At 30.2% G+C, this 25233-nt stretch overlaps 1 protein-coding gene across 2 annotated transcripts; it reads right to left on the reverse strand.

The window, feature by feature from the left end:
• Window positions 1–5762: 5762 nt before the first annotated feature.
• LOC135929306 (PHD finger protein 7-like) lies at window positions 5763–25233 on the reverse strand. 2 transcript variants are annotated; one of them, XM_065465830.1, is made up of 9 exons: window positions 25178–25233; window positions 20359–20410; window positions 16501–16595; window positions 16100–16213; window positions 11519–11643; window positions 9244–9685; window positions 7707–7810; window positions 7506–7622; window positions 5763–7011 (listed from the first exon to the last, which is right to left on the reverse strand). In XM_065465830.1, the coding sequence occupies exons 1-9, from the start codon at window positions 25178–25180 to the stop codon at window positions 6513–6515; spliced, it is 1551 nt and encodes a 516-aa protein (XP_065321902.1). In that variant the 5' UTR covers window positions 25181–25233; the 3' UTR covers window positions 5763–6512. The 2 variants fall into 2 exon arrangements, with proteins under 2 accessions (XP_065321902.1, XP_065321903.1); XM_065465831.1 differs by lacking the exons at window positions 20359–20410; window positions 25178–25233 and adding an exon at window positions 18007–18024.

Here is a 25233-nt window from a genome sequence, read left to right on the forward strand (position 1 = left end):
TACCCAAGGATAAGATGGAGGAAGTAGCCATCGAGGCCGGGGCCGAGGAGGTCAGCGAAATCACGGACGCGATTTGCCAAGACGGAGAACCCGCGACGACGCAAACAAGCGATGACAAGCACGTTTTCCTGCTCGAGTTCGTGTGCGACGTGTCCGAGTTTCACAGGGTTAAATCCGAACTTTCGAACCGTTTCAAGTTACCCATTAAATCCGCCGATCTCGAGTACATACCCGACCCGCTTAGGATGGTCAAAATCCAGAGTAGTCTGGACCGGAACCTTATCCTGAAGTTTTTGGGGGTGGTGGGCGAACATATCGATACCCTCAGCAAGATATACAGTAACATAGATATGGAGAGCCTGTACCAAACCGGAAATAATGTTACCTCCACTGATTCGCTCAATCAAGCATCTAGAATTTGATTGTGCTAAATCCTTATTTGTTCCTGATACGCGCTGAATGTACTTATTTTTTTTAAATAAAGCGGTGACGAGACGATACACTTTATATGTACTCACTGATTTCAGTAATTATGTTCTTACTATATCTTCTCTTCACTTCCCAGAAACAACATGACGACTCAAATAAATATTATATTTTGTTAGAAATGATAATAGAAATAAATAAATTTATTTCTAGGACACCCTAACCTAGATGTCTTATATGGGGTGGTGAGTATAGATAAATGTGCTATCTTGTGAAATTTGGCCAGGGACGAGGGATCAAATGCCTCCCAAAACCATTACACTTCCGCTAGATAATTACGGTGATGTATGGCACTAGAGGTCTTCAATGGGCGGGGTTTGGCCAACAAGCCCACGGTTTTTTTAAATTCACCCGTCCGTCCATTTATCTAAAAATTTTGTTTGACCAGCCCGTCCAAATGTTTAAAAAGATGGTAATTTTCTCAGTCCTAATAACATTTAAAAAAAAGGTATTCTTTATCTTCCGATTACTAAACATTTACATCTTAATTTATCTATTTCAAAGTTACTTAGGGTGGGGGGAGAAGAGAAGCCCCCTCCCTTAATTTAAAAAATATCTTAAAAAAAGGTCATTTTCAAAAATAGTATAAAAAACGTTAAGAAAAAATTGGAAGCCCCTTTAGATTATAGTGACTTAGTGACGCTACTGACTGAGGGTCACATTAACTATCAATTTATACAATTTTGTAAAATATTTACTTGATACTTTCATGTAAAGAATGCCAAAATTCATTACAAATAATGAATTTTGAAATTTTTATTTTTTAAAAAAAAAGGCAATAGAATTAATATGATATAATATAAATTAAATACAAATTAATATAAAAAAAAATTGATTATTATTTACTTAACCTTCCTTAACATGGAATATTCCATGATTAATATTTTTTTTCTGCACAGAAAAATTTTCCGCGTAATAAATTAGGTGTTCCCATTTTTTTTATATACTACAATAAGTATCGAACATTTAAATTCAATATCTTTTTTAAAAAAATATCAATATTTATCAAGTAGCATGGGTACTGTAATTGTAGGGAAGTGCAGCAGTTTCAACACTCCCTTCCCTTGAAACCACTGACAATTCTACTACCCTCCCCCCATACACACTTCCGATGAATTTTATATCTTGTAATGCAATATAAAATGCATCCCATATTTCATAAATTAAGAGTAAATATTTAAAATGATTAATATCTCCCCAAAATCCATCCTCAAAGTGACTGGGAGGTCAACCGCTAATTAAAGCTGATCATCGTTTCTTCTATGGGTTTTTAAAAGTGATCTAAAGAGGTTGATCTCAGGAATGGCATCCAATCGTAAAAACACGCTCTATTATTTTTCTTTGAACCCTCCGCCCAACATATCCAAGGCATAAGATGATTGGGTGAATAGATATCGTCCGGGTCTGGTGGAGGAAAAGAGAACCAAAGAAGCAACCAAAGGTAAATTTGGATTAATGGCAGATAATGCAAGATTATGCTATTGACGATGTTCCAGAAACCGTAGAAAATGAATGAGGATTAGAAGGGAAACTCTCTCACACGAGTGAACCCGTAAAAGGCCCGCTAAACGAATTTAAAATTATGACTATCAAAATTATCTCGATAAGGGTAATGGCTGTTTAGTAATCTAAAATTTCGTTCTGCCTCATAATACCTATCCCCTAAGAAATTTTCTCTACGATTCAGCGCCTTAACCACGTAGCAGTAAAATTAGCCTGTGATGGTAATGCTGAATGAATTTGCATCGAAATACTATAGGGATCGTAATCTTACAAATATTGGCTCATGGTCACGTGCTAGAGAAAAGAATATACAGAGAGATACTAGTGTTTGCTTGCCATTTATTTTTTTGAATTTTTGGATTATGGAAGCTATCTGAACCGGTTCCTTTTTACTAGATTATAATTTCGAGTTCGTCTAATATTATTTTTAGCGATCCAAAATGTTTCATCGTGACGTGACATTTATTATTTAAGCTTTGAGGGACTCGTATCACGATTTACAACTGCATTTAGATGTATCTCCAAATAAAAAGAATATATATTGGCGGTACATATGTGTACATAACACCGCTTACTTGTAGTTTTGTCCATCTGAAAATGTAACTAAGATATCTGTGAGCCGTTACATTTGTACGAGTAACTTAACGATCATTTAATTATTTTAAATTTACGTGTCTTTAAAAAGAAAAAATCTTTTATTAAAACGATTAAAAGTAGAAACCTTGTCAACTATCGTGCAAACTGACCACAATAGTTAAAACGACGAAGATATTATTATCTTGGGCTAAGTAGAAACTTAGCAAAGCATATCTAGCTAAAATCCCCCAACCATTTTTATAAATCACCTTGAGGATTACCCTTTTCCAGTAAGGGGAAAAGAAGATATAAGGTTTATTAACGAGTAAATGCAATATAGTTAGAAGTAAGTATCTTCTGCACCTTTTATTAAATCTCGGTTTTCCTATGAAATCGCTAACAAAAATTATTTTATATATATATACTTAGTTTGAACCTTGTACTAAAAAAAATTTTTTTAAGGTTAAATTAAATGTTAAGGAAATTACTTTTAAAGCTCGTTGGGGAAAAATATCTAAAAATTGGTTATTTTGAATTTTTTTTTAAAAAAAATTAGAAGTGCCAAGTTTTAATGATTTTTCAACTACTGGTAAAATTTTAAACCTTAATATTGGGAATCCTTAACTGAACCTTGATTAAATTCATGACTGAACGGTATGTTCGTGGTAAATAATGTTTTAGGGTCAATTTACTGTTTATATGAATTTATATATTTTTCAAAAAAATACCAAAAATTTTAACTTCTCTACTACCCTTAAGCCAATAATAATCTCCCTTCACACCGCTTCTAAATCGAAATTTATACCACCTACTTTTTATTCTAACGATTACGATAAACGTCTTTCAAAATTCCTTACCCCCCCCCCCCCCCCGAAAGTGACGTATCCAAAATTTTTCTATAAGGAGAGGGCCACCCGGCCTTCGGTCGTGTCATATTTTTGACCTATTCTTTTAAATTATTCATAATTCAATATTAATTATATTAATATTTTTTGCTTTAATTTACTGATTCGCTCTTATAGATATTTAAAGAAGAAATAAAGATTATAACCTAATTTTTTATTATTTAAAGGTAGGTATTTTATATCAAATTAAAAAAAAATTTAAATATAAGATTTAAATATAAAATTGGCTTTAAAAAGTAACCTCAGCTTATATTCTCATGCAATACAAATAGAATGAATAAAAAATTTTTATTGAAAATACTATTTGTATTGAGTAAAAATATTGACTAGAAAATTTTTTTAAAAAAAACAAGTTTTTATAACTTCTTATCAAATACAATATTATACAAAAAAATTTATTAAATACTATAATTATAATGCGATTTTTAATTTTCAAGGGAAATTAGCCAATTCATTTAGAATTTCGTTTGTTCTAGGAACCACTCTGGATATTTAGCAGACCTAACCCATTTGGCCGAGATTTCGGAGTTAGTATTTCGTAAATAAGTTTTTAACCTTCTCAAGTTGGAAAAGGTCCTTTCATTCGTATATGTTTGTAATAGGCGAATATGCAGTAATATAAAACAACTTCAAAATATTTGGAAATTGAGCCAAGGTTTCCTTACCACCGATTAAACGCATCAATAGCATGCTTAGGCAAAATATCCAAACAGTAAATATTCTTATCACAATTCAAATTCACTGATTAAATTGATTTCAGAGTATCAATAACTTAGGAATAAAATTTTGATAAATATTTAATTTTACCAACAATGGCATCAGAAAACGAAGAAGGTTCTTTATAGGTAATAAAATTTGAAGATTGTTAAAGACTTGTATTTTTTATCTAAAAAACCTTAATTTAATTTGCGATAAAAAAAAGTATCTAAGAATGGGATGAAAATGGATATTTTTGCAATATTCTTCAGTTGAGTCAACATTTATATTACATCAATTGCCTAGTTACTAGACGAGGTTTAATTAGTGTTATATCACAAGATTTAGCTTTCAATTCAACGTCTATATAAATATTATAAAATTTACATCTACATTCATTCTTACTTATTTGTTCATATACACTTTCCGCTAAATCAATAAACTGAACCAAATATAAATTTGGTTTAATTTCTACAAAGTATTGACAGGTAAATAATTTATTAATGCATCTAGCAGCAAATATAAACTCTGATTGATATTGCAATATTTTGACAGGAAAGGGGGTGGGGATAAATTTTTATTAGCTCAAAATGATATTTATGAAAACAAGTCAAATTTGCGATGGAGAATTCACTCCCCCCACCCTCAATTGGTTACGCGCCTGTCCCCCGTCAATTTCAATGACCTGGTAGAAGTGCTTGAGTATAAGTTAGACATAATAGATCCGTGAAGTTGGAAGTGTAAGTCTGAAGCTCTATCAATACTTGTGGCTAGTATATCTTGATACCGACAGGGAGTTAAGGACAAGACAAGATAATATTTTAAAAATTTAATTATTAAAAATACACATTTAAGCGCACCATTACTTATTACCTTGTGAAGATGCTAGATACTGCCTTTGGTCATAAGCATATCAACCGAACGCCTTAAAGAAATTTTTTTATCCTAATGTGCAGTAACCAATGATTAATTTTTTCCTAATTAATCAATCCACCCGTCGGATACCGCCAAAATAACCCCTTCTTAAGTTATCAAGCAAAATTAAGCAGTTTGCGCACATAAACAAGATCGAAAAAGAACAACAAAATTTTTTTTAACTCACCCGACAATATTTAGTCCCTTAATTTGTGCCATAATATTCATTAAACCGAATCGGTGGTACTTAACCCTAAGGTGAGTTATAGCTCTATAACTCAAAATAATATTTAATCATCCACTAGATAAATTTAAAAAAAAAATATTCTAAAGCACATCTGTTTATTTTAAATAAATAGAAAGTTAAAATACCCATAGTAAATTATTTAACTGATATTCAAAAACAAATAAAAACTGCCTTTTGTTTACTATTTTCTCTCCACAAAGCGGCGTCTAAGCGAAAAGATGAAGAAGAAAAAATCAAATATCCCCCTCTCTCCCTTATTACAAGAAAGTATTCTCTACTTTCCAAAGAAAAAAAAGACACGCGATAGGCACCATCTCGATTTAAAAAAAATGTTTATATATGCGTGCAGTTTACGCGGGCAAAAACGATTAAACTAAACATCATATATAACAAAAATTTTATTTGTAAATGCTAAACAACATAAATATCGGGGAACCGTGTGTAATATAGAAAAAAAAATTATCCATATCTGACCGTTCAATTTAGGACGACAAAATGTGGCAAAAAAAATATAATACCATGTTCATAAAATTAACACTAAAGTGCGTATCAAATAACCATATTCATATTACATATATTATAAATTGTCATGTTATTACGGATGTACAAGAGTTATAAAAAAAAAATTATATTTATAAATTACAATAACTTATATACGTTTAAAAAAAATAATCAATAAATATAATTTCACAGTATAATAAAAATGGGAATATAATTTCCTTTTTAGCTAATCAGAATCACTAAATTTCACAAAGATTGAGCTAACCAGATTCATTTATAATTTGAGGTATAAAATGATATTTTTATGGCCCCCAATAAGTTTTTTTATCAAAAAAATCACAAATTTACAAATAATTTAAAATCTTATCCATTACATGTTCTATTTAGAGAATTTTAAGTAAATGCTTTTTTGATTTTCCTCTTTTCCTAGGTGATGTAAAAAAAATCTATTTTAATTTAATATTACAAAGGATGGAATTGGGAGAAAGATATGGGAATTTCTTGGCATTTAATTTTAGGTATTAATAATAATTAATTACAAAAAAATAGTTTTGAAAAGGAAATAATTGGTTGATAAAAATATAAACTGTACAAATAATGTTGTTGATGAGGAATTGCGATAATAATAAATTTATTCAATAAATATCGGAAATCATGGAATCAAAATAAATAAAAAAATATGATTAGATATTTGTATTAGAAGTGGAAGGAACTATATCGTTACAGCACTCATAGGGGTCGTAACTGTTAGGGGATAGCGGACGCTGTATTATATCTTCTTGTATATCGCTCGAACTGTTAAAATATTCTTCGGCGTCGCTGTTCGAATCGCTTTGCGTTCGTGTCAATCTATTCTCATGTTCTCCGAACAGCGATTCGGATTTGCGATGATCATCGCCATCTGTATCATGTCCAGAAAGAAAGGGCAATTCTGTAGAGTAACCGTTTGAAGCGGGTAATAGATGATTGACAGGAGGAATAGAGTTCGAATTACATTTCGAAATAGAAGGAATAGGTCTGCGAGAACGTTTGTAAAAACAGGGATCTTTGTGGAGCAGGTGGGAACTTATCGGAGCGCAATCCTGGCAAAACCAAGTGTGAACACCCGCCATTTCGAGACCGGAACAGGCCAAGTGTTGGGCCTGTCCGCCGCAAGATTCGCATAGCGTTAAATCCCAAACCCTTTTTTTGTAAATTAAAAAAAAATTGAGAGATGAATATCAGCTATTTGAAATGCCTCTTCATAATAAACAAAATTTTCCAAGATTTTTAATCTTAATTTTACATAAGATTAAAAATCAATCAGTATATCTTTGCGATTTTAAGTATCAATTAAATAGCTAAAAAAAGTAAAAGAAAAATTATTTTATAAAAAAATGAAAATAAAATGGAAACTTAAAATAAATAAACCAAAATATATGGTGTCCTCGATCAATGCTTTTTAGCCTACACAAAAAAAAGTAATAAAGTATCCAAATTAAGCCGACCTAGGCCATGGCCTCATGATTGAATTGAAATCACAAATTTTTAATAAAATAATTCTTCAATGTAGTGATTTTCAAATGCTCAAAATCTTGGCGCAAAAAAAAATACTAACTACAACCTAAATATGATAGTCCTGAGTAGAGTTACCTATAAAAAGTATCTTAATATTTATTATTTAAATCGAATTTTACGTCAAGTCTTTTTTGTAATTCCTTCCGTCAGGGCATATGCAGTAAAAGGCCGAACATTCGCTGGGCCTTTGGTACAATTCGCGAAACGCGTTTTCCTCGAGTTCCCACGAGGCGTCTCTGAATTAGATGATAAATATTTATATTTAAAAAAAAAATTAGAATAAATAAATGATCATCAAAAGTAAAAAATATTTTTAAAACCTCTCGGGTATATATATCCCCATTTTCAGCATACTATTTCTAAACGTTTCTTTGTTACAGCAAGCTGGGCACTGAAAGAGGTAACCAGAATGAATGGCTTGTTTCTAAAAAAAGAAGAAAAATATTTTTTTAGATATAAAATTTAAGGGATGTTTATGCTTCCTTCGACATTTTGTTTATTTGTTTTGTCGTGTATAAGTAACTTCCGGCTTGCCTTTTTTTTACGTTGCGTTTAAAAAGCTATTCGATTTATAAATTTCAAATCGAATAGCGGTATTCGTTTTAGTATGAATCGAATAATGTATTATTCGTTTTTAAAATTTTGTATAAAAAGATGAGTAGAGAAGAGAAGAGAAAAAAGGAATAAAGTTTTGTTTAATGTTTAATTACTGCCCAAGTCAACATATGACAATTTTCTAAATTAGTTTGTTAAACAACGACCAACCAAAATCTATTTTTTTTTATATATCCAGAGGAATCAAGCGTTCGCTTACGACATTTTTATATATCACCCCCCCCCCCTTTCTAGTACGGAACCACCTTTAATTTCAGAGGAAAGAAAGACATGGTCATTGTATGATTCGAACCTAGAACCATAGGATCAGTTATCCACGCACACCGAGTAGGCCACAGGCGCTACTTCGAAAGCAACGAAATTTTTTTTGTATACAAGGTTACGACATCTTTCATAATTGGGGATAAAACCAACCCCCTGTCCCCCATACTTATCGGAACTCTAATATCTCCTGGACTTAAATATCTAATTTATAATTCATGAACAACCTTACTAAAGAATCCAAAAGTATGAAAAAGTCCGGATTAAAAAAGAAAACACAAAAACCATATGTTTTCCCTATGTAAGAGAAACCATTAAATATATCTAAAAATTAACAAATAATTCAAAAAATTTAGATAAATTCGTAAATTTCGATTTCAAATTACAAATTATATCGCTTATTCAATAAATTTTTGTAACCCCTGTAGGTTGCGCTTATGAAATTCCATGATTCAAAAAAAACAGATAATCTCATTAATTTTAGTCATATTAATTACATGAGTGATGTAACTGTCGATGTATAATTGACATTTATGACGTTTTTCCAACATATTTTTCTAGAAGAAAAGGAAAACATTTTAATTTTCTTAGTTTAACTTTTAAAACATGTGATATGGGGGTATATAAAGAAAAATAAATATTATTTAAATTGGATTATATTGACAATGAAATTATGGGTTGAAATAATAGGTTTTAAAAAAATTTGTTAACCGAATAAAATTGGATCAGCTGTTTATAAAAAAATTCTAATAATCGCGCGAAAAACGCACCAGTTTTGGGGCGTCCGATGCCAATCTTTAAACGGTGCTTTTTTTAAATATAGGTTTAAAACGCAACGTGAAATCAGTATGTCAAGAAGGCTTCTAGAAAACTAACTCATTTCAATTTTAAATTAAAATTTCTTAGAATATTCTCATTTCGACTCTAATAATGAGGCAAGGAAAACTTATCTTTCGTATAAAAATAAAAAATATGCTATACCTGAATACATTCCCTGTGGAAAAAGGCTTTGATGCAACATTCCGACCGTAATACGCTAAATTCCCTCATATCCGCCTGGCCCATCTCCTCCATACAAATCAAACACATGACCTTGTCGCTAGTCGCGCTGGCCCCGTTCTCATCCACATGATCGTTTCCGACGGATTCGCCGCCATTAATATTGGCGTCATCCTTATCCTCCGAATTTTTGCTCGAGGGATCCTCGTGCTCGATTTCTTTGGCAGCTGTCCCCTTTCTCTTTTTGCGGTAATCTATGACGCGGTAAGAACCGGTTCTTCTGGGGCGTCTCTTTTTGGCTATTTTAAAACATCCGTTGGCGATGGAATGGGCGCCTCCGTTGCAAAGTTTGCGGGAAGCCATGTCCTTAAGCGAGCTCAAATCGAGGAGAGGAAATTTGGGACGGTGCGTAGGGCAATAAGAGCTGTCGTTGTTTTTTTTCGACGGTAATAATTATAATTTTATTGACAGTTCGCCACTAAACATTTTACTCGATAAAATGGTGTGTAGGCGCCAAAATTTAAGGTGATAAACTTTTGAAAAGATGGGTAATACAATTCAATAAATTATTCGCAGATGATCAAGCTCCCGTCCGCGACGGGTGGCTCCATAATTCGGTCCTTATGCAACGGAACATTCTTACCAGCCGTTTAGCAACACTAGTTGTGCGCAGAATCTGTCTTAAAAATTCGGTCAATTTCAAAACTTTAAATAATAGCACGTTTTCATTTTTTACACATTTTCGAAAAGTTATGCGACTTTTATTTTTTTGATATTTTGAACACAGTTGTAAAAAAGAATTGGGATTGAAAGATGATGACAATTTTCGTTTTTAAAAAATAATTAATGACGGGAGGGACGCTTGATTGTCACTAAAATTAGGCTCCCGTCAGTCCAATCCAGATCGTGTCGCACTCCGGTCCTAATCGGGGTGGGCTTAAGTGGTCCAAACAACGAGTTCATTATATAACATTCGAAAAGACGTTAATTAGCGTTTCGTTTTAAAAGAAAATTAATAACGGGAGGGACGTTTATTAGTCACTAAAATTAGGCCCGCTCTCAGTCCAAACCAGATCGTGTCACACTCCGGTCCTAATCGGGGTGGGCTTAGGTGGTCCAATCAACGAGTTCAATATATATATAACGCTCGAAAAGACGATTCAGATTTTTTCGACAAAGATTGATATGGTCATTTCTTCTTCTAGATTTTGAATGGTCACTTACTCGCAAGTTTGCGAACAGGGCCACGACATAGTTAAATAAGACGCCGCGCACTTATAGATACGGAGAGAAAAAAAAAATTAAATGAGCTGAGGATTGGTACTTAGGCTTGAATTATGACTTGTTGTATAATGGACAACGAAATTTAAACGAGCGGTCATTTTAAAAATTCTCGTATCTTACTCAAATTGATGTGGTGAGAGGCTTTAAAAAGATATCTTTTTTTTTTATTTAGACGCAAGCCCAGTCCAAGCCAAATTATTTAAAAACCGAGGGCCCTGTCTAGGTTCGCTAGCAGATATGAAAATAGATCCATGAACAGCGGGCCGGTTAGGCTCGTTAAGGTCTCTGCCGGCCGTATCTTCAAAAAAGAATGTTTATATCATAAAAATCTTTCGATTGAAAATACAAGAAACTTCGCAGAAACATAGTTTAGCTATTTATTGGAGAAGGAAAAAAAAACAAGACTTAAACTTAAAATATCGAAGATAGGTGAGTAACTAAAATTCTCTGATGGGGGGGGGGTGTTACTAGGTACCCACGTGACTGAAGAAAATTTATGTAAAATAAGGAGTAAATTTCAAATTTTTACGACGCAACTTGTTTCCCGCGTTTTTCCGTTAACGGAAAAATCAAAGATTGAAAACTTTTTATTCGCCCGGGAATGTCTGAAACCTTTTTTATTTGAACCAGGCCAGTATGGGGTTGGGTGATTGATGAATTCCGACATTCGATAAAAGTGGCAATCAATAAAGCGTCTTTTTTAAATTTAAAAACCACTCCCCTCCCTCCAATAATGTAAACAGTTGTTTTTTTCTTAGTTGTACGAATAACATTATATTTCGGGCTTGGCGTCGAATTTAAAGGAACAGGTTCGGTTCTGGCAAACTTAGTTTATAAGAATAATTGGAAACGGGCAGGAAACGGAAACCAGAATTGATGCTGAAAATTTGTTCCTACCCCCCCTCCCCTCTCCTCCACGGGATTAAAATCTTGTATATATATTATGAAAAAGAGATTAGATAGTCATTTTTACCTGAAACTGCCATAAAATAGATTTAGGGTATCGACGTTTAGCGAACAAGGGAAATGGTAAGTTTTGCGACAAGCTTTGACATTGCACCCCATGCTGGCACCTAGCTTTTTACACCAGCAACATTTCTAAATGTTTTAAATATAAAAAAAAAATACATTGTAATAATGTGAGCTTTTTAGAGAATTATCTGGGTCCAATCTGGATCTCAAGCATTTTTTTCTGATTATCCGGCGCCGGAGTTTTTCCAGTGTTTAGATGGGTGGCGGTTTTAAAGATGCGAGAGGATGTCATAAATGATCCGCGACGTGGGTTTCGCGTGTATCAATATCAGATCCGTCTCACGCTTAGGGGACGTCAATTTAGGATCGTCATCGCGGGTAAACAGGAATTCGACTCATGCGAGAGTACAAATTTGATGATTATATTATTTTTTTTTTAAAAACAGCTGTCCAAAAAAGGGGGGAAGAGGAAATAGTAAAACGGTGTATATTTTTAAAACTCTTATTATAAATTATAATTAGAAAGTTGAGAGAGGCATGACAATGAAATAAACTTAACATCATCTCATAGATAAATTCCAGTTTCGAAGTGGAATATGGTAATGTGAAGGGATCGAGCACTTGGGAACCAAGGATGAAGCCTTTCTCATCCGGGTTATTTAGAGGGAAATCTAAAAAAAGGGGCGAATGATGAACGCGATATGCCAATAAATGAGTATGTCTAAACTAAGCGTCTACGAAAACTGCGCGTCTACTTGGTAAATGGCGTTAAAATATCGGGTTAGCCGCTTTAAAAAAACCGGTTCAACAGGTGGTAGCCCCCTTCTTAATATAACTTAGTGAGAGTTAACACCCAAGCACTGATGAAATCGTCAAAAAAAATTAGCTTCAACCCCCAAGGAATATTAAACTGTACATTATAAATTTTGTATGCTTAATTAATTATATTAATTTTTTATTACCATTTTTAGTTAGTGTTATTAAGTTTGAATTACTTATTTTTAATTTTATAAATAATTTACTATTCATGAATTGGTGCACTAGCACTTGCTTTATGCTCGATGTCGATGGTATGTAAATTATGTTAAAATTTTTTTATGTAATTTATATAAAAAACTAGACGCCCCCCATATAACGTATATCTTTTATTTTTTCTATATTTAAGTAAGTTAGGGCCGGACCGGATCGGTAAATTTATATTTGAAAAAAAATATCGAGTTCCGGCCGGGCCGGTTATGGTCGCTATCTAAAATCGAGTACGGTATTGATTTTAAAAAAATCGATAATTTACGACCGAGCCTCAACTAAAAAATATATAAAAAGGACTTGGACTACAAGAATCTTACAAATTTTAAGTATTATTAACGTTTTAGACAATTCCTTTTTCCGTTAATAATTAAAATCTTCTGAGATTTTTCAAGTTGAATACCCTATTTTTACATGATATTTACAGTGAAGAAGCACCAATTTACATATTGGAGTCGATATCGTACATTAACAATAAGATACGAGTGTGCAAAAATTTAATGATCCTGCTTCACTAACACGCAACCTGAGGTTAATAAAAAAAAATTGATTACGGATATATTTTACGATGATCATTTATTATAAGCTGCTGCCTCACATATTATTTCAACTCTCTCTTGATATAATAATAATTTTAAAAATTGTTTTATATATATATTTTTTTTAAAGACAAAAAGAGATATGGAAAAAGCGACATATACAGGTAGTTATGATAGATCAAAGAGAAGACGATCTCCGACACCTATATGCTGGTTTTGCAAAGGATCACATTATGTTTCAAAATGTCATTCTCTTCCTTTGGCATCATGGAATCAAAAGAACAAAAAAAATTATTAGAAAAAAAGACGGCACTCCTTTTCTGGGTTCGTCTTCTGACGTATTAAATTATTTATTAAAAAATATGCATATCTAAATAAATTATTTTTAAAATTTATATAAATATTAATTTTGATCTATATATATGTATTACATGTCGAAATTTATAAATAAAAAATTGTCTTTCACTATATCGTGTAATATATATGATATGCATTAGTTATCATATAATGCTTAAGTTTCAGTGGATACTAAGGTTTTAGGCGAACCAGGAGTTTTGGCAAACCTCTTCATATCAGTTTTAAAATTAAATAAGACTAGAAGATATTTAAATTTTGATCATAGTAATAGCTATTATTATAAGTAAGCAATCTAATAAGGCGATAAATATGGTTTGTAAACAATTTAGTTTTCATAGTTTGCCCTTCAGTTTTTCTTCTTCCATCTGAACATTCTTCTCTTGTTCTTAATTGCTTTTCTCATCGCCGATTCTGTGATTAGGGGGTATCAGTCATTGAGAATATGAAGCTGAGGTAATTGGATTTTATTATATTGATGGCTAATCTTTGGCGTAGGTAGTAACCCTCGTTGGGATCTTCGGTCCTAGTAGAGATCCGTTTCCCCAGCTCTTTAAAGAAGGCCAGGGCATGAGAACCGAACGACGTTAGAGTCGTGGCGATTAGTGGTAGGAATGTGTAATTGGCCGGAAGCGATGGCGAATACTTAGCGAGTTTATTCGTCTCGGCGTCTACTAGAGCATCTCTATTTATATTGGAAGGGGCAAGGGGATCGATGCATGAGAAATCCCAGGTTAGGAATTCCCCTCTCTTCCAAGGGATCATGGTAGAGCCATCGGGACGCTTACCATCAGAATTGTAGAGTCCAGTAGGTTCGAGGGTTGATGGGATACCGGCAGATTTTAGGGCCCTGGCAATAGTATCATTGCATTTTGAATGTCTAATGAATCTGCCTCTACAGTGCTTGCAGTGTAAAGAGTGACGGCCTTTGGAGTTGACCGGCGTTTGACAAAGGATGCAGTGATAGGGTGTTACCATATCACAATTAAGTCTTAGACCGATGGCGTGACGTAGCTCATCATTGCTTAGGAGCTGGTCAAGGTTTCGCGATGGAAAAGCTTCGAGAAATTCATACCCGCTGTCTGCGGAAATGGAGAAGAGTAGAGAATGGTCCTCGGGTTGGCTCCTCGATTTAAGGTATGCAACGGAGTTGCCAACTAGAGGCTTATCCCATTTTTTAAATAATGTTTTGATCTAATTCAAAAGATTTTTTAAATATGACAGAAATTTTAATTTTTTTCTTTTATTATTAATCTATAAAAATTATTTGTACATAAATTAAATTTTATTGCAAAATTTAACCACCTTTTTATAATTTGGAGAAAATTTTGTTATTTATTTTATCATTATCAGTCAAATTTAGAGGTAAGTAGCAATGTTAAATAAATGGACATAGATGAAATATATGTCATTCTATGAGCTTAAATCTGACTTGAGTAACATTTTCGTCATCAAAACTTTATCATTGGTTTCTTTGAGTTTTTTTTTAAGAGATGGTTAAACTTTGCAATAAAATTTAATATGTATACAAATAAATATATAAATTGATTAAAAATTACAAATTCTGTAATGTAAAAAAATCTTTTAAATTTGATAAATCAAGGTTTTTATTTAAAAAAAATTCTAAATCATTAATTGTCACGCAACATAATTTATTGTCTATAGATGCTTAATAATAATAGCTATTACTATGATCAAAATTTTAAATCTTATAGTCTTGTTTAATTTAAAAATGAGATGAAGGGGGTTTGCCCAACCACTGGTTTACCTAGCCCCAGACTCCTTTTGAAATCTTACCATTTACAACTAATAATATATATTATATATATATACATTTACAAGATATAGTAAGACATTTTTTTATCTATAAATTTTGACATGTAATCTTGATTCCGTGGAGCTAAAGGAAGGGAGGGCCAATTTGGCACAAAATGTGATCCGTTACAAAACCAACATTCAGGTGTCGGAAATCGTCTTCTCTTTGATCTATCATAGCTATTTGTATATGTCGCTTTTCCATTGTCTTTAAAAAATATATATATATATATAACAATTTTAAAATTATTATTATATCAAGGAGAACTTGAATAATTTGCGAGGCAGCAGCTTAAATAATCATAAAATAATATCGTAATCAATCGAAATTTTTTTTATTACTTTGCCAGTCATAGCGCAATTTTCGTCGACGCGTAGTTTACGCATACCCACAAACATTTCCGTTTTTTTTTAAAAAAAATTATAGGTATTATGATACATTTAAATAAACATATGATTTTTAAAACGGTGTAGGTAATAAATGAAGTTTGTTAGGGAGTAATTTTTGCATATACTTATAGCTAATTGGTTGGGGCATTTGCACCGAATATAAGGGTTTTTATTTCGATAAAAGAAGAGAGAGAAAAAAACATATGGATCCATAACCTAATATTATTTATATATTTTTTCAAAAACCTGACCAATGAAATTCCCTAAAAAATTTAAAGCTCGGCCAGGGTTGGCGCTTAAACTTTCGAATAACTGGCATGTCTTTTTTTAAAAAAATTAACCAAGAAAATACTTGGGGTCTAACTCGCGTCCCATCTTTTTCTTTAGGCCGGAAACACATGTTTTTTTTTAAATAAACCAATAAAAATCCCTCGTGGGGGAGATTATTAAAATCTTACCAATTTAGAGGCGCGTCTATATTCCTTGAGTATATCGTTCATGACAAATCCGAATAAATCATCCTTATCTTCCTTGTTGTTCTCACCTTTTTGGGTCAGACCGGCTGAAAATAACTGTAAAAAAAATTGAGTTGTGCCATTATAGTAATTCCCTTAGGATTTATAGGATGTGAGAGATATTAAGTTGGATATATTTATATATATTTTAAAAAATGGTGGAATATATGGTTCCACTGGCAGAATTCGAATATTCAAATTTATTATCACCTGTTTTTACAAATTATCTCTTTTAAAAAAAACAATCTATCAAAATACGTCCAATAATATAACACTCTCCTTTTAACCTAAATCACTATATCCATCCACTCATAAAATAAACATATTATTTTTTTAAATTTTACCAGGCAAAAATAGTGCATATGGATGCCATCTTTGATGATCAATTGATCGAAATCTTGATTATGGAAAGATTGTTGACAAAATATGCACAAACCATCTGAGATATTTTTATTTTTAAAAAATTGCTTATTTTTAATATATGCGTTAAAAAGTCCTTCATTAGCCCGAGAATTAGGTTAATTCCAATATCCGTTTTTTAACTAAAATCAATTTTTTTTTCTCATAATTATGATCGTTTTCGGTGACATGGGTACCGTTTGCGCGGCTCGAACAGGACCGGCTTTTTTTTGTTAAAAAAGAATCTTAGGGTCCATATTTATTTTTGATAGCTAATAATAGCGATTTTCGGACCGACTGGCCCGGGTATATTTAAAAAATGAAAAAAGGCCCAGGTAGGACAGGGGTGTGATGGTCTCTCATGTCTATTTACGTATTTTTTTAAAAAGAATCTTCGGATCCATAATTATTTTATTTATAGCTAATAATCTGGACCGGGTATATTTTATATAAAAAAAAATACGGCCAGAGACGGACCGGGGTTTGATGGTCACCCATATCTTATTTACGTATTTTTAAAAAAAATTAATCCGAAAATAAAATCATAGTCCGATTATTATGATTATTATTCGAATTTCTATCTCTCCGAAAAATTACAAAAAAGGAGTGGAGATGGAATAGTCTAATGCTCAAGCGACGAAAATAAAAAAATGAATAGTTGTGTCGGGATCTAAATCGATCTTTCGCCGGGTTTCTCCCATTGGATTGATAGAATTATAAATTTAAATTCATTTTAAAAAAAATAAGAATCGTTCAAAGATTGATGATCTCTTTTAAAGAGATTTTGATCAAATTTTATACCTAAAATTCCGAATCTTTTTATTAAAGGCCACGTCCAAAATAATTCGAATATTTGGAAAAGTTTTGCAACTTACAAAAGTTTAAAAATTTTTTTAAAATAAATATCCTTATGTCATTATTTATGAAATTTTTAAAAATTTTTATATTTCGGATGGGATGTACCTATACCACTTGTTGGAGGCCGATCCGATCCGATAATCCGGATATTGAATTGATACCGGTTGGATACTATCCGATACCATAATCTTAATTTTGTGTTCTGTATAAAGATTCAAATGGGTTTTTTATTTTTAATATGTACCTTTTTTTTATTAGCAAAACTTTTTATTTCAATTCAATCGCAATTGTGAAAATTTATATAAAAATATTTTTATCAATAAAATCACCTATTCGTAATGAGTAATAAAATTAATCTATTATATTTACACAATTATGCAAATAAAAATATATTATGAAATTTTGAAATAAATATTCAAAATTAAATACATCAAAGATTTATTATTTAGAGAAAAAAAAATTTCCAATTAATCGAACAGCATCAGTATAAGATAACTTAAATATGTCAGTTGAATCTATATTGCTGATGTTGATGGAATTTCTTTGATATCCATATTTTTTTTAAAATTATTATATAGATTTAATTCTTTTACCTAGGTTGGAAGAATTAATTTTCTCACGGGAATTACTGGATTTATTAGTAGATTAAAATCCAATATGGCTGATTATCTAATGCTATCATATGGTTGATAAGTAAGCAAGCGATATAGCTTAGGGTCTTGAATGTTCCCAAATTTCCTGTTTATTTATCAGAACCTGCAATGTTTTCATTTTAATTTCATTCTTATTCCATTTTTTTTATATAAAAATTTTTTTTCAGTCAATAAAATTGCGCATGCGTCGTTACTATTTTTCTCGACGCGCTTCCTCAAGTTTGTCATATGTCTTCCGAGATTTTCCTTCTCTTGAGATCCATGTTACATTTTGTGCCAAATTAGAGATTGGCGAATCCGATTCTGAATAATCCCAAATAAATGAATGAGGAATCCATCAATATTTTATTAATTTAATACTGGAAAAACTAACGTAAATGCGGTGAAATAAAACAATATATTTTGTTTATTAATGTAAAATTTTTTTTTATTTATTTATAAATCATTATACGTAAACAATAATTCCAAAAAACTTTTTGTAAACAGTTATTAATTAATTTAATTTACTGTTTATTAAAATATAAATAGACTAAAAATGGATTTCATACGCCATTTTTTTTATCGGATACGGACAATTTTATAATATTGACCGGTAACCGATATTTTAAAATCGATGAATGATCGGCCAGAACTGACCCGATAAAAAATATCGATACATCCCTATCTGTAGTAAAAGTAGAGATCTGCATCGGGTTGGACCTTGGAATTTTTTTTAAATATATCAAAATTTCTCAATTTTATATATTAAATTTTTTATGTAAAATAAAAATATTTGATTTTATTTATTGACACTATATTTAAATAAATTTGGGCCGGACCGGGTCGGTAAATTTTTAAAAATGAAAAATTAGGCCCGATGCAGATCACTAAGTAAAAGTATTAATATACAAGGCTTTATGCTTATCGTATTGAAAATGATTAGAAACATTAATTTGTTATTTATTTTTTAATTTCTCTCTTCCCGTAAAATTACGGAAAAAAAGCGGAGATGGAACAATCTTCTCGGGCGACGGAAATATAAGAAAGAAAGAAAAAAAGAACGTTGTATCGGGATACCTCCCGTGCCCATTATTATATCTTTTTTGCAACACTCTTATTGGTAGAATCTTAAATTATTAATTAATATCTAATTTCCGGTTCCAAAATTAAAAAAAATAAATATCCTTCAAAGTTTATGATCTTTTAAAAGAGATTTTGGTCAAAATTTACCTTCAAATTCTGAATTTTTATTTATAAAGGACATGTCCAAAAAAAATAGTTTTCGAAAAATTGGGAAAAAAGTTTTGCAACTTTCTAAAGTTTGAAAATATTCATATATTTAGGGATCATTTCATCTTTTTCGATAAAGTTTCGAAAGTTTGCGAATCTAATTTTTTAAAAAATATTTTGTTTTGGACACAGCCTAGGTAAATCTTGCGCGATTTTTATGCATTAAAAAAAAATCTTTCATGATTTAAATCATAAATTTTTTGATTTTTTTTTTTAAAAATCTTCATCGAAGTTTTTTTTCTCAAAATTTTGGGCGAAAAAAAATCTTGATTTTTTTCAAATATTGATTTAAATCATCTTGATGATTTTTTTTTGTGTTTTAATTGTAAACACCTATTTTTTTATTTAATTTCTCTTCCTTAGCAAAAGATTTTTTTTTTTAACAAATTTGAATTTAAAGAAATAAAACGAAATCGATCAAGAAACGGTCGAGCCGACCGGATTTAAATAAATAACCGGGGCTTAGCGGATCTCGTATCCGGTATAACCTAGGGGACGTAAAATAATTATTTTTTTTTAAACTTATAAAAGACAAAGGAAAAAAAACTGTTTGTAAGGGAAAAAACTAGAATACTTATATTAAATTTTTATTAAACCCAAAAATTTAACAAAAAGATCGTCAAATTTGTTGTCGCAAAAATCGCTCTTACGGCTAACTCCGTATTTTACCCTGAAAAAAACCCGAAGATTTTTCTTCTCATAAATGGCACAAAGGTTTGGACACCTATTAGCGGATATCTCGAGGTTTAGGCGATATTTTCTTTGGCTAAAAATATAGTTAGCTATTTTTTAAAAAACCGCCCCAAAAATGGAAAAGCGATTTTGCGTCGCTATGCCCTTATTATATTTAAGGATGAATAGTGAAAAAGAAAAAAAAATTGTAATAAATTATATTTTCTTATAAAGAATTGATAGTTATATTTAAAAAAACAGGAAAAAAAACTGTTTTTTTCATCCCCAAAAAAACGGCCTTTTTATCCCCCAGGTAAATATGTCTAAAAAAATTATTAATATTATTTTTACTTTTTGGCAGATCGGACAATTTATCGATAGTGTGAACAATAACTTTGTTTTTCTATTATTATACAAAATATATATATATTGAACAAATATGTCTACAAGATAACTTACAAACAAATCTTAATATAAAAATTACAAGCTTGCTATGCTAAATTTGCAGATAATCTTGAAATTTTAAATATCGTTTGTTTGCTATTTTGCCAATATGGAATATGGGTAATTCTAGTGTCGATTTTTAAAAGCGGCTTACTCAATATGTTATCCAGAAATCTATAATGCAAGCCTAGAGATTTTGCTCATTAGAAGGCACATAGGATTGAACTTCTATTGACGAAATCTCGACGCTTATACAATATTTTCATGGATATAATGTTAAGCTAGCCGTTTTAACAATAATAGGTAATTCCATGGCATATCGACCAGTGATTTCAGCCGACGAACTCAAAAATGAAGCTTGCCATTTTTAGTTATTTTATGTTGTAAATGGTAAATTTTAGGCCAGCTCAACCTGATATAAAAATATACGCCTTCAAAAATCGAAAATCCGTAATTCATTGAATCTTGTTGTTTTTTTTTAAAAAAATACTTTAATGTATCATTTTTTTAGCCCCTTAAAATTTTTTACATTAGAAAATATCGAAAAAAAATTCTTAAAAATCATTCTAAGTGTTTTAGTATTTCCGGTAAAAATAAAAAAAAATTGATATTTGTTAGGAAGATATATGGGGGGGGGGGGGTGTTGATATTTTCCCAAAAATGTTTATTAGCTCTTTATATTAACTATTTAACAAAAAAATATTATCGGTAGCCATTTTTGTTATTTTTTTTTAAATTTTATTCGAATTTTTTTATTATTTATACAAATAAAAAAAGGTAAAATAGATGGCGTTATATTCAAAAATTATAAAAAAATAAGTATTCGATTGGTTATTTAAATTTTAAAAAATCGATTAATTATAACCAATGGATGTCCATGGAGCAATAATTAAAAAAGCAGTCCATACGGATACAGTTATTAGGAAAATTTGTAGGTACGTCGATCTACTAACGATATTATTTGATTTAATGGGTAACCATATCTTTGCCTCAATTGTGGGATAAAAGAAGGATGGTAGTGGGTCCATGAGGATGTAAAAAGCTTTTTTAGTACTATGGCTAACCACCGAAAATCGTCATAAACACATGTTACGAATCCTTCAATATAGGCAAAAAAGACAAATTATCGGCATGTGAGATATTGTTAATTTGAAAAGTCCTATTCGTTAATTTGAAAAGTCCTATTCATATGAATATATTTTTGATTTTAGTTTATTACTTAAACTCAAATGAAATACAGCATATGTTTTCCGAGATCCTGAAATGGGACAAGCAAGCAAAATGGAATCTTTCAAGTAGTTTAAACTCTTTCCAAATTGTATTATTCGTTGGTTATATAATGTAAAATTTACTGATGTTTTGTTTTGCAAACTGATAAAAAAAAATCAACTGGTATTAAAATGTGCCCAGAACTGGCGCGCTGAAGGCTTGATGGTGCCGCTAATCTTTTTAATGTTCCGCCAAGGCCGTCACGTGGACCTTTCCCATAAGATGTAGCTGAAAAATGCCATTCAGATCTGCCGTATAACTGATTAACGATAACACAGATTTATAAAATTTCAGCTGATCCGTAAGAGCAGTATTGACTTTTTTTCTGAATTGATTAGTCAAAAAAAATAAACGATAGTAGATCCACAAGAAGTGAAAAGAATATATCTACAAATTATGGCCTCAGAGGAATTACTATAAATGAGCACAACGGAATATGATAAAAATAAGAGATATTTCATAATAAGCTTGAATATAAAATTTTAAAATATGTTAATTTTATAATATAGCGTCCTAATAAGCATATCTGTATGGGCTGCTTCTTTACTTATTGGTCCAGGACATCTATCACATTGGTTATACTCAATCGATTTTTAAAAAAATTTAATAACCAATATAATATATATTTCTATTAAAAAATATTATATTTTATAATAATTTTTTAATATAACGCCATCTACATTACCATTTTTTATTAAATAATAAAAATTTTAACTGTCGAGATTTTTTATTAAATAGTTTAATATAAAGGTAATAAAACATTTTTAGAGAATATCAAACCCACCCAAAAATCCCTTCCTAACAATGTTAAGTTAAAAATTTTTACCGGAAATAAGAAAACATTTGGAAAATTTTAAAATTTTTTTTTCGATATTTTCCAATGTAAAATTTTAAGGACTACAAAATGATATGATATATAATTCGAAACTCTATCTTAAGTATTTTTATAAAATCACGCATTTGGCGAAGTAAGACGCGCGAATTACGACTTTGAAGGCGTAATATCTTTGGATCTGGATGAGCTAGCACTCTAAAATTATGAATTTACCAAAATATCTAAAAAAATGTAGATAACAATCCCGCCAAATACCGTTAATTTTAAAAATGGTGGCCCGAAAATTTCGTTTTTTTTGGTCGATTCGACGTGAAATGACCCATGTAGGATCGGATCCTGGGGCAGATATTTATTGTTTTGTGGGGTCAATCCATGTCAAATCAATCAAAAAAAAGATTTTTGTGGGGCCCCCCTGGGATTTAGGTGAATTTTGTGCGCAGACAAAAGTATACGTAATTAATGCAGTGTTCAAATTTTAGCATTCTAGCTCTTATAATTTTTGGTGTTTGGAAGATATCAATCAAGGATGATGGTGTAACAAAAATGACCTCCTCATGCTTATCGATTGTCATTCAATTAAAGATTTATCATAAAAAAACTACAGTTAATTATAACTAATGATTCTAAATATCAAAATAAAGTGTGTATTAGTGTTGTTAAAAAGCCTGCTGATTTTGCTTATAGATGGTAGGCTTCTATTCAATATTATTTTAGCTAAAGTCTTAATTAATCAGCCCAAATTGAACTTTTTAACAATACAAGTGTATATTCTATATTTAATCTTAAATTTTATTATTGTGAGAGTCCATTAACCTCCTTTAAAAGTTTATTATAATCCTCGATTAAACATGAGTTTTTCAAAAATAATTTTTATAAAATTTTGATAAAGTATCATATTACTAATACCAAACTATATTTGATTTTTAAAAAAAATATGGAATGTCAAGTTTTCACTATCATATAAAAAAATAATAAAATAGACAGCAAAAAAATATATAATAATATTTATTTTTAAGCATAGTATGAAATTGTTTGTTCCAATATTATTTAAAAAGGTTTTTTTTTAAATCTATAAAACAGATTTATGCAATATTTTATTTTGTTGGTAAGAAAATATTTAAAAAGTAAAATTATAGTGTGGTTAAACAGCTCGTTTTGAACCAATTTTTAAAAATGGCTAACTCAATATTTCATCCAGAAAAATGTTACACAAGACTGAAGATTTTGCTCATAGAAGAAACAGAGGTCTAGACATGTATCATTAATGAGCTATTTAACAACACTAGTAAATTATATAATACCATATTACCCAACAATATTTATTTCAAATCATCCAATTTCAGATCTTTTTGAGATAAAAAATTGTAATATTATACACAAATATGTATTGTCGATTCTTTACCATTATAAAAATTTTTATATTGAATATGTATTAAATAATACTTCAATTAATTACATAATTGAACAAAAATAAATCACTAGGGGGTTACTAATTTTTATTTTAGGCACCTCCTTACCCATCTTTTGATGACAATAATTATTAATGTTGTTTTAGTTAATATTTTATTGATTTGATATTTGTATAAATTTTATGATTATTTGTTTTATATAGGTATTCAAAACCAAAATTAAAAACAAATCCAATTCAATTTTTTGTAATTTACAGTTTAGTTGAGTAGTTTTAAACCAAACAAGATCTAACTGTGATCTTCACATTCTTATATTTAATGCTTTCCAATTTTTCTTGAATTTATGGTTAACTTTTATAAGTTATAAAATATTATAGATTATATTTAAATTTAATCATCTTAAAAAATAATTAAATCAATAGCTCATCTCACTGTCATGTTCAAGCGATAGTTCTGTCTTTAAATACTTTTATCAAATACCTAAACGAGCCACCCTTTTTTAAAATATTTCAAGTTTACATATCCAAAAATTGTACCCATTATAGGTAGGATATGATTTTCAATCTTATATCTCTTTTCTGACTATATTTTTTATATGAATAATCCATTATATTTTTAGTAAAATTTGAATAAAATTTTAAGGTTGCAAAGTAAAGGACAAGCTTTTCAATAAATGAAATATAATGATACATATTAAGAAATAATTTAAGTTACTAATTTTTAAGAGATTTTCAAACAATGTTGCTTAAGCCAAATTAATTATGAATGCAAAATTATCAATATATAATAATGGCTAATCCTTTGTGCTTAATTTTATTGTATGTCTTCCTAATAGAGCTCTTAACATTCCTATTTATCTGACATTCTTAGATATTATATTACTATTTATCTATATAATATTGAATCAGGTAATTTCATAGTTTAGTAAATATAAAATTAAGTTTTTTGTGTAAATATAAGAGTAAATTGTTTGATGTTTAAAAATACTACTTCTTGTGACAGATAAAAAAACTTTTTGATAAGGGAGTCCATCAAAAAAATTTTTTAAATTTATAACTGTGAAAACTTTAAATATAAATACATTTAAAGTGTTTAATTTTAAATTATCTTTATGATTAATCTGATTAAGGTAATTTTTCTTATGATACAATGATTCTCATATAATTATAGAACAATTGTATAGAATTATGATAAAATATTTTTTAAAATATACCATGGTTTAATATTTTCGGGAATTCATGAGCGGGTATCCATAATATTAAAATCTTT

The sequence above is a fragment of the Gordionus sp. m RMFG-2023 genome, chromosome 5 (genome assembly GCF_954871325.1).
Source record: "Gordionus sp. m RMFG-2023 chromosome 5, tfGorSpeb1-WG-v2, whole genome shotgun sequence".
In the NCBI taxonomy this organism is placed as follows: Eukaryota; Metazoa; Nematomorpha; class Gordioida; order Chordodea; family Parachordodidae; genus Gordionus; species Gordionus sp. m RMFG-2023.

Coding starts and splice junctions, on each gene's coding strand:
- LOC135929306 (XM_065465830.1), bottom strand. Junction 7,811..9,243: donor TCCACAGGGAATGTATTCAG/GTATAGCATATT, acceptor TTCTTTTTTTAG/AAACAAGCCATTCATTCTGG. Junction 7,012..7,505: donor AATTACAAAAAAGACTTGAC/GTAAAATTCGAT, acceptor TTACAAAAAAAG/GGTTTGGGATTTAACGCTAT.